The following is a 10,622-nucleotide window of genomic DNA, read 5'->3' as shown; positions in this document are numbered from 1 at the left end:
TTGTGTACCTATGTGCTCTTTTTCAGAAAGCCATCTGATGGTGTTGTAGCACTGTGTTGATTTTATTCTTAGAGAAAATTCCATGTGATTGGTTTTAATTAATTGCTTTCTTTGTGGACATTAGACTGTTGACGAAGTTATTGTTGTTGTTCTGCACTCTTTTAAGGCTTGCATAAAAAATTGATGCCATTAAAAAAACCCATGAGAATTATGTACAAAAGCTATTGAAAAAGCGAATGATATCCTTTTTCTTCAGTATTGGAATGCTATGTTCGGTTCAGAGTGTTCTTTTGTTCCATCAAAATAAATTCGTTGTCACTGCGTCTTTTTAAGGTCGGAGCTGAAATTGTACGAAAGTCCTTGACTTATCTACTAAAACGGAATGCACAAAATGTTGATGTTAGTGTCCGTCTGATTACTGAAATGGTTCAGACTCAAATATGTTCTCAGGTACCAGTGAGCCAAAAGTTCTTCACAAATAGTCTCTCTCCGACAAAGTTTTTTATCTTATTTTCTTTCAAATGATCCTTTTAGCGTTCATGGTACATTATCTTGCTTTCAAATGACTACTTTCCTCCCTCATTTCATGGTCTAACCAAGATGTTTATTCAGCTCAGTGTCTTGTTCTCTTGCCAATTTTACTGTCAAACCAAACTGGTAAATGCATGCTTTTCTAAAATTCTCATACTCAACTAACTCTGTATGCAAAAGAGAAAAGAAAATAAATTCAGCTGCAAATGGCATGTCTTGAAACCAAATAGAAGGTAATAATTATGTTCTCCATTGTTGAGGTTGATTCATAGCCTTGTATTTTAGAAACTTTAAACTTGGATGCTCCTCATCGGTTTCGGGATTTGCAAACTTATCTAACGTTATAATCACTCATTTCTAACATACTAATAAGGGGAGAAAAAGGAGATCAAGATGTTCTTAATCAAATGAAAGTAATTTCAATTTCTTATAGATTATTTATTTTGTGTGCTTTTTCTTGCCCTGTACTAGCCTACATTTAAAATGGGTTCATATGAAAATCCATAACAGCGTGTTGGATATATTATTACTACCTTTTTTGTATTCCTTTAATAGGTAACACCATGGTATTGACATATTGTAGTGTTGCTCAATTTCGTGTAGATGCTCCTACAATGGCAGTGTGAAGAGGAGGAAGAATGAGGTGATACATGGCAGCAGCGGCGGGACAAGTTGTGTAAGATAATTGATACCTTCGCATGGCCATCCTAATGGGTCGGTAAAAAATGTACATACAATTCAGTTTTCCTACTCAAATTTCTGAGTACCGTGTCATCCAAATGGCAATAACCACGTTTTCTATCTTTGAGTTATGCAGGATATGAGCATGCGTGTAGTCATCATTGATGTGAGATTTTTTAGTTCGTTTATTCATAATCATTGGTCCATGTGATTTACGACTTCTTTGAAACTATCTAACATGCTTCCTTTTTCTTCTGTATATGCACATATCATTATTTGATTGAACTCCACTTTTGGATTGGTGACATCAAGTCATTGTCTCATCATAATTCAGTTTTATGTTTCATGTTCTCATTAGGAAACTACTTGCATTCACTTGCACTGTATTTTGTTCAAAATTATCTTTTGACTACTCAATCTTTGTTTCGGATCCTCCTAGATGATTCTAATGTTCATTATGGAGGGCATGCTGAACTGCTGGTCTTTTCCTATTAGAAAATCCTTGATTAGGCAACACGTCCCGAGTGACCTTTATAGTCATCTCCACTGACCAGCCTTCATGATTCAGGTAAAGAAAGGTGAATGGTGAGGATGATAAACTGTAGCATTTGTCGAGGGTTTCAATGAAGAAATCTTGAGATTTGACTTAGATGATGAGCGACCGATCACTCTGTGAATTTTCTGAAGTTTCAAGAAAACATGACATTCGTAATGTTCCAGTAGTTTAGATGTTTGGTATTTAGTTCGTGAGTATTGGTTCACCATTCATGTAAAATCTACCGTAGTTTGGACAATGAGCTTCTAGCCTGGTTGTTTGTTAGCATCATGGCTGATGGTGAGCTTGCGAGCAGTTTCTGGATGTACTCAAACATTATAGCTTCATTCAGCACATACATGCTACCGTGGTTTCTACATTCCTTTCGTTCTGATGTGTTGGTGTGAAAAAAGGTCGTGCCAGTCCTAATTTGTTGCTTTGCTTGGTTATGTACCCCAAGCTGTACTTCAAATTCACCCTTTTGCCAAACAATGCAATATGCCATTCGTTTTGCTGCCTATTCCTGCTTGCTGCTGGTGATATGATGAGTATGGCTTTTTTGTTGGTGGTCGATTTTCTAATGTACTGCCTATGTAGATGATGATTTTGGCATTTTCTAATGTTTTCTGGTTGTATATAAAGTTATAAACACGTGTTTTTGTGCTTGTAATTTTCCGTGGTTCATACTATTTGTAAAATCTAAAAGATTATCATTTTTCTAACTATACACGAGCCTCACGGGGTCGTGCGCCAAGGCGCACATCTAAATCTAGTAGGAATTAATTGGAGACATCTTTTGGTTACACCACAAGAAAAACGCAGGAAGTTTGTATAGAGATTGGGTACATGTCATAATTGTCAGACACATAGGAATTTTCTAAAAGGTCTAACCTCTTGTTAGAATTCCTATGAATTGTAGTATAGGAAAGCAATTAATAGGAAAGAATTTTGGAGGGTATGTTCCTTCGAATCAAATGGCCACTATGTGAATAATTCCTATGCGTAAGAATCCTACAAGCTTTCTTTGACATTTCTATGAAACAAGCAGGCCCTTAATCCCTGACACCCTGGGTGCCTCTCTAAGTATAATATACATGGCTTGGCATCATTTACTCTGTGAGGGATTTTCATTACACCAGGACATGATAGCGCACCAGCAAAAGAAAGTTGCTGAGGAGCAAGAGTCCGGACTAATGAGTTGTGGAGGAGAAAAGGTTGTACAAGATGAAACAGATAAATACTAATAATGTTCATCATATTAACTCAGTGCTTAAACAACACAGGCAGTACAAATGGTTCTCTGCTAAAATATTTGCAGATTACTGAATACCAGATTCTCCACAGGAGAGAAACAGAGGACACAAGAAACAAGAGCGAGTAGCAAATGCATATACAGCAGGCAGTTCGATCACATGGATCTTTATTAAGACCAGCAAGCTCAACTACGGCCAAGCTAGGCAACCAGTGACTTGACTGAGATAATGACGACGAAGACCTTGAGGAAGACCAAAGACAACCTTCTGAATCAATCATCTCACTGACGGACGAGGCAGCCCTCTGTGACAGCTGGAGGGGCAACAGGCACAGGTGCATATACAGCGTCCTCTGTTTCATCCTCCACGTGGGACTGAACCAGACAAGCGGCGTCAAAGATGTAGGCCTTCACTTCCTCAAAGCGTGCCTCCGACAGGGAGACCTCCGCAAGGAGTCTCCATGCTGAAGCTTCTGATGCCTCATCGTAATCGTTCCTCCGTTTCAGTACAATGTGTCCACTGATCTCCCAAACGGCAGGGTTCACCTGCGTGTCCAGCAGTTCCTGGCTCACCTCCCCAAGAGCCTGCTTCTCAGCGTAGCACTGCATTTTGGAAACAGATTTGACTAGAATTAAGCATTGGAGAGGAATAAACATTTATAATCAACTGTAGATATCATGTCTACATTATGTTACACCCTTACTTTCTCTATAAGAAATCGAAAAGGTTAACCAAGATCCCCTGATGTGTTTGCAAATTAAAGTATGTGCCAACAGTATTCCACTTTGTGATTACAATTTGCTAGAGATAAATGACAACTATTACTCCCTCCTTGGAAATAAGTGTCACGGTTTTGTCTAGATTCGCATATATCTACAAACTAAAACACGTCTAGATACATGAAAATCTAGAAAAATCTATGAAATTTATTTCCTAACAGAGGGAGTGCACGGGTACAGGAAAAAAGGACAATCAGGTAATGATTTTACCTGGGGAAAGAGGAAGATCCTCCTGCCAGAGTCTGAAATGAGCACATTATAGGGCACATTGTTGTCCTGCAGCCAAACGCAAGCACTTGAAACCACATCGGCCAGATCATTCAGGCTGTTGCCTTCCTCAAAAACCAGTCCTCTCACAGGGTAGTTCATCAGCTTCGACACCTTCACCCCACTCTTTTTCCCACCCTCGGCAAGGGGAATCCTCTGGGTAGCTGCCTTCTCAACTGGGAATGGCACTGTCAGGTAGTAAGCCTGGATTGGAAAACAATTAACGTAAGTGTCATTATAAAATGGTAGACAAGCTATGAACAAGCTACAGTGCATTATGACACTAATTATCATCCCGAGAAATTATATGACTCCAACCTACAGTGCATCTTACTTGCCTTTTTTAAGCAAGCAATCCACTACTTCAATGGAAGTGAAGAAATGATACATATGATAGGGCCAAAGAGTTGCAATGATAGTTCGTTTTGCTTCCCAGATCCAGAAAATTTACTATCACTATGACAAGTGCAACATCCATGCCACCAGTTAAAAAAAAACTTCAAATATGCATGTTGGGTGATTTGGGATCTATTTGAATACTAAAAGTGAATACAGCATGGCAAAAATGTTGTGCACACAGTTCTGTATACTGAGGTACATGAAGAGCTACAAAGTTCAGTGAAAAGTAAACTTCAGTGCAGTCTGAAGTATAATACCTGAAAGTGAAGGTGGTTGATAGTTGCGAAGGCACCCAAACTATTGTAACCAAGCCTGAAGTATGGGCTAGCTGCCTCAGCCGCCATGTGGAGTGCAAGCAAGAAGCTCTCTCGGTCAATCCTCTGAGGCAGATGGTCCAGAACACGGGGGATAAGAAGAACGTGGCCGTATTCAATCGGGCTCACCTGCAAAATAGCAAAACAGGTATTAGCATCAAGAATACACAAGTTGGAAATCAAATAGATTGGCTCAGGACCAGGATGTACATTAATTGCAACCACGTTGGGAGCACAATCAGCAACAGTGATTGGGGCACTCTTCAGGAAGTAGCTGTCATCACCACCGCCATTCTCAAATTGGAATAGCACCTCCTCCTGGCCAACTTTGGTGAAATTGAACTTGGCAGCGTCAAATGGTTGAAGCACACGATCCACGCGGAACTCTGTAGGGCGCTTCTTTAGGTGGCGCCCTTCATTCAGCTGAGCAACAAACCCAAGGTTGCCGGGGATCACCTTGGTCTCACATGCAGTGACATCATATCGAAACAAGCCTTGGGTCATCCTGTCCTCCCACTGAAAGTTAAGAAACAAAATAATAAATTTCCAAGAAAAATTGGTATAGTCCAATTAAGTACTGCAGTGCACTCAAAAAAATATAATCGTGCTATTTTGAACTTTTTAGTTATGGTTATTCGCTATTTACTTATATAAAATATCCCACTGCCTTTGCTATTTGGTGGTATTTTGATAAACACGGTAATATCTTCAGTAGGGTAATTACAACTTGATATAAAAGGAACAACCGTTAGAGCATCCAAACCAACCTAATAAGTGAATTACAGTTACACAAGCATGTTGCCTGTTCACAATAAAAGATTATTACTCTAAATAAATGTGCAACACTGTGTAACAAATCACATGCACCTTACAAGTTATTTTATACACAGTTGTGGTTTGTGACTGCTTGAGCATAGTTTACATGCATCCTGAACTTGGAAATTCATAGAAAAGACAAGAGTGGTGTTTGTTCCGTGCACGAAATCATTAGGTTTCGTTGCGTGCCAAATCAATTCGGATTTTTGAAACTTAATGAAACGGAATGATACGTGACAGCACAAATCTCAAAGCATGGAACATAGTGAACCTTATGGCACAAACATGCACGAGATGTCCCATGCATGGGACAAACACAATTATGAGCACATCTTTTTTAGAAGATGGCGCCATTTAGGAATGCCGTATAAAACAAATTATAAGCTATCTAGACATCTTTTCTCCCGCGCAAAATTAGTGATGATGAGCTTCTATTTACCTGTCCAAGGAGGAGATTGATGAAGAAATCAGTGGGAACAGCATCCTCCTGTGAAGGTAGCTTTCTCGGGTTCGCCTTGAAAGCATAGACAGGAAGCTCGGAGACTGGTCAGCAAAAGAAACAAGTGTTAGTTTACCAAATTTATTAAAAAATGTTAATTTATCGCTCTGAAAAAACTCGGTTCTAGTTTATTTTTTAATACCTTGGTTCTGCTGATAAAAAAGTATATAATTTTTTGACAAAAACAAGAATTCTCCGACAGATCCCTATGATCCTCAAAGCAAGTGACTCCTATTTTTATCCTAAGCAGGTGTAGATTATAAACTACTACATCTGGTCAACCGAGAAAACACCCACGGTGACAGTTCTACATCCAGTGTAAAAATAGTAAATTCGTTAATAAAGAGCATCTTTCTAGTACAAGTGGCAAAGGCAATTGTTTAGTTTTGAAAAGATCTCCCTGCTTTGTGGGCAGATTCCGTTTTTACTATAAAAAAATCGTCATGAACAAATATAGGAAAAAAATTGTGGATTCCATAATAAGCAACTGACAGACCGTAACCTATTATGAAGAGGGAATACAAGAACAGGATTCTGATCTGAATCGAGAAGAAAACGACACTAGATTCAAAGGAGACTCACCAGGCAGGCAGCAATCCCCGAGGCAGTTCCTCCCACACCCTCCGCGCGGCCGGTCGCCGGCGCCGGCGTCTTCCTGGTAGTTGGAGACGACGGTGGGCACCCTCTTGATCGTCAGCTTCATCTCCATCGAATCTTACGAAGAAAAGGTTTTGTCTGGCTCTGCTGGTTGCACTACTCTCGGGGTGTTTCTCTCTCGGGGAATCAGTCAGTGAGCTAAGAAGGGACTGGACGGGATTGTTAGGGGTGAGATTTGGTTAGCGGGCGGGCGGGCGGGTCAGAGACGACCGCCGCCTGCGAGGAAGAGGAGGTCCGAGGGGCTGCCGCCGGCGGACGGGAGGGCCCCGCGGCCGCCGTGCGGGGCGGGGCTTGAGGAAGCGATGGTGGCCGTGGGCTCCACCTGCGCAGCAGCGTGGCCGCGCCGGAGGGCTGCAACGCTAGCCGTGATGACTTTCAACGGGCCCAATATGGAAAAGGGTGGAAGCTCCGGCGGGGACTGCGGCGGGCGAGGGATCCGGAAGCGCGCGCTCTGTGTCTCTCTCTCTTGGCTCTTCTCTTCTCCGGCGACGAGGGCGGTGGCGGTGTGTTGGGTTTCGGCTCGGCGTTGGGAGGGTGGGTGGCGTTAAATAGGAGGCGGATGCGTTTGTGTGGTGGGGTTTTCGTTTCGTCTTGGGATTGTGTGATGTGTGGATGATGATACGCTACTGGGAAGATCCGGAGAAGACAAGGGGAGATTCGCTGGCTGCTTTATTTTCTGGGTTTTCTTTTCCACCCGTTTCGGATCTCTATCTAGCATGTGTTTTGCCTTGTTTTTGTTTTTTGTTTTGAGGGTGTGTTTTGGCTAGTTGCGTCAGCTAATTGTGTGATAGAAAAAAATCCAATACGCAACTCAAATGTACTCATGTTTGAGGGAATCAAATGTACTCATGTGAGTACAGGCATTCCTCCAACAGGGCTGGGTTCGGGCTGGGCCTAATAATTGCCCAACCTGAAAAGGCTAGGCCCGATATTGGTCCGGCCTGAAACAATGAAATTACGCATGTTCTGCATCAAAAACTTTTTTCTAAATAAAATCACAAAATAACCTATTTTCCCCATAAAATATGAGAAAACATGGTTTTGGGCCTACTTTGGGCTTTTTGGCCGGGCTCCAGGTGAAAAACTAGAGCATAACCTGATTGATCCATGTTAGGACGGAAGCAGCTAACCATCTAGCGATGGTTTATAACCATCGCTAAGGAAAAACTGTTAATGGGCCTGGCCCATTAGTTCGGTTGTTTCAAAATTTCTCAAATTCGTAAATTTCCTTAAATTTGAAATTTGCTCATAATTGAAATCTGCTTAGTTTAAAAATTGCCTAGATTTGAAATTTGCTCAGATTAAAAAATTGCTTACTTTGAAATTTGAAATTTGCTTAACTTTAAAATTTGCTCGACTTTAAAATTTGTTTAAAAAGAAAAAACAACAAAAATAAAAATCGAAAAAAATCAAAGAAAAATCGAAAGAAACCCGAATCTCAAGAAAAACCAGAAAAAAAACTGGACAAAACCGGAAAACCCCGAGGCCTATTGGCTCCCTGTTGATGGGCCGCGGTCCAAACTCTTCCCGTTAGCTGAAACCATGCGGGCGATGGTTTGTACCCATCACCCACGGGTGATGAATAGGATTTCGCGGTTAGGACCGGGTTGCCCATGCCCAAGTTTAAGTTCGAGTAATGGGCGAGTTTAACTCAATGTTTAAGCAATTTACAAATGGACGGTTGTGTTTTATGCCTTTTTCTATGTTATACACACGCAAGAGAACGTGCACACACACAAGACTCTCTATATGTGTGATTAGTAGGTTGCATGCAAAGTTGTTGGAATCGTGATTCTAAATCGGATCGGAACAAGTAAAATAGGATCGCAAAATATAGAATCTTAACTTTCAGAATCATAAAATCTTAGATTCTACTTAGGAAAATTGTTGAATCGTTCCACTCAATTTGGATCATAAAGTCATAAAATTGTATAGTAGAAACATGATTCTGACAAACTATGCATGGAACCCATTTACTCTTGGCTCTCGGGGTGCAAAACTAGGGTAGTTGGATACATGCATGCCATCTTGAGACATGCCAGGTAGAGCAAGGCTCAGGAGGGCGCAACAACTACACGTGGGTGGCTCTGGGGATGCAGTATTGTACATCCATAAGATTTGTTCTGGTGACGTTCTTTAAACTCATTCACCTAATCCCATCTAATTAACATAACTTTCTTTCTATTCCAAATGAGCTCTACATTAAGAAAAATGCACGTCGATGATTTTTGGCATAACTCTCGTGTTATAAACTCATTCATCTATTTGTGAGTCCACTCAATTATTATGAGGTATACAATAAAAAAGATTGCACATCAATGATGTGATTCCATTCCGGCAATTAATTTAAAGTTTTGGTAACTAGAAATCTTTAGTTTCATTTTCATGTTTTGGCCCTTTTTTTATTAAATTCGTCAAATTCATGACACACGGTTAATTGTTTGAAACTTCCTTTGCCCACTAGCATCTCGTTGTTCTCCACAACTCCGTGTTGTAAGTATCAAATTTTGAGGCCCATAAAAAAAGTGGTTTCGAGTTATTTGCAAGTGAGATGATGTAGGAGGTAAGTCTAGCACGTTACTAAGAGATGAGAGCAACATCACAAAGACACAAACATTGTTACTGGAGCTCATGAATGCAACTAAACATCGCGAATCCCGTTTCTATCCTTGTGCAAGAAAATTGAATGCAGGGAACCAAACAACACGCAAAACATGCATGGTTTTTTCCATGTTGTCGGGAGGCCATGGCTCTAGAGCCATGTGGAGAGCGCGAAAGATCGGCCTAGGCAATCAATCACACCCAATTTCCCACCATCGCAAACTTCTATTTAGTTAGTTGTTTCAAGGTTTTCCCATCCTAGCACCACGCACATGGCCATCTCCACCGCCATGGACGGCAAACGATAAGGTTTCCGACAATGTTGTTAACGTGGCCCTACGTACTATTAATTTGTATATTTATGCTTGTTTTTGGCTTTATGAAGATTTATTTGATATATATATTAGTGCATGTGTGATATTGTTTAGGCTCGTCTAAAAATTGCTCTAATATTATTATGGGAAAATTTGCCATAGGACACCGTTATTTTCTGGCGTTTGCTGAAACATACCGCTCGATTGTGTCTTTGCCAGGTACCATTACAATTCTGTGGCACATTTGCCAGAACACACCACCAGCCTAAAAACGGAAAGTTTTGCACTTTTGCCTGTGATGACTGGTTTTGAAGACAAAGTGCAAAGCTTTCCCTTTTTAGCCAGGTGGTGTGTTCTAGCAAATGTGCCATAAAATTGTAATGGTACCTGGCAAAGACACAATCGAGCAGTGTGTTTCAGCAAACGCCAAAAAATAACGGTGTCATGTAGCAAATTTTCCCTATTATTATACATGTATGTTTCATGTGTGAAACGTTTTTGCAAACCTAATTCATTTGCCAAAGAGGCTTGCTCCAGTAGAACACCTTCCCTCCAAGCTCAAACAAACCCAACCAATGTTGTTCAAACCCATGTCCAAACCTAAATTCAAAATCCCGTATGCCCACATATAGGTATACCATACTCGTCAACATCTTTTTTCACACGAGCGGTACAACCTCTTCATCCCACGTACGTGTTAGCGCCTATCACTGCCGGCGGCGGCTAACCGCGGGATCACGGCAGCCGCCAGCCAACCTCGCGGTCGCCGCCGCAAGATAGTATGACGTGGGCACCCAAGACAGTCTAGTGCAGGCACCACAAGACAAGCCGGCGACACAAGACAGTCTGGCTTGGGCACCGCAAGACAGTCTGGCTAGTCTCGTTCCCAACACATCGGACAATCTAGCCAACCTGCACCACTGTCTAGCCATTCATCGTGTGGCCGTCCAGACTGCACGGTGTCATCCTCCATACT

General features: G+C 41.3%; 1 protein-coding gene across 1 annotated transcript; it reads right to left on the bottom strand.

Annotated features, from left to right (window-relative positions):
- Nucleotides 1-2,985: 2,985 nt before the first annotated feature.
- Nucleotides 2,986-7,202, bottom strand: LOC127299618 (GDP-L-galactose phosphorylase 2). Its single transcript, XM_051329609.2, has 6 exons — nucleotides 6,657-7,202; nucleotides 6,015-6,118; nucleotides 4,970-5,275; nucleotides 4,703-4,888; nucleotides 3,990-4,250; nucleotides 2,986-3,602 (listed from the first exon to the last, which is right to left on the bottom strand). The coding sequence occupies exons 1-6, from the start codon at nucleotides 6,781-6,783 to the stop codon at nucleotides 3,282-3,284; spliced, it is 1,305 nt and encodes a 434-aa protein (XP_051185569.1). The 5' UTR covers nucleotides 6,784-7,202; the 3' UTR covers nucleotides 2,986-3,281.
- Between the last annotated feature and the right edge of the window lie 3,420 nt (nucleotides 7,203-10,622).

Source organism: Lolium perenne, chromosome 5, assembly GCF_019359855.2.
Source record: "Lolium perenne isolate Kyuss_39 chromosome 5, Kyuss_2.0, whole genome shotgun sequence".
Lineage (NCBI taxonomy): Eukaryota > Viridiplantae > Streptophyta > Magnoliopsida > Poales > Poaceae > Lolium > Lolium perenne.
This window is presented reverse-complemented; position numbering and strand designations above follow the sequence as displayed.

Bases quoted from the DNA above. Each gene is read 5' to 3' on its own strand.
- LOC127299618 (XM_051329609.2), bottom strand. From the start codon at position 6,783: ATGGAGATGAAGCTGACGATCAAGAGGGTGCCCACCGTCGTCTCCAAC. The intron at 4,251-4,702 runs GTATTATACTTC...TTTCCAATCCAG, and splicing joins TCAACCACCTTCACTTTCAG to GCTTACTACCTGACAGTGCC. The intron at 3,603-3,989 runs GTAAAATCATTA...TCCAAAATGCAG, and splicing joins GGATCTTCCTCTTTCCCCAG to TGCTACGCTGAGAAGCAGGC.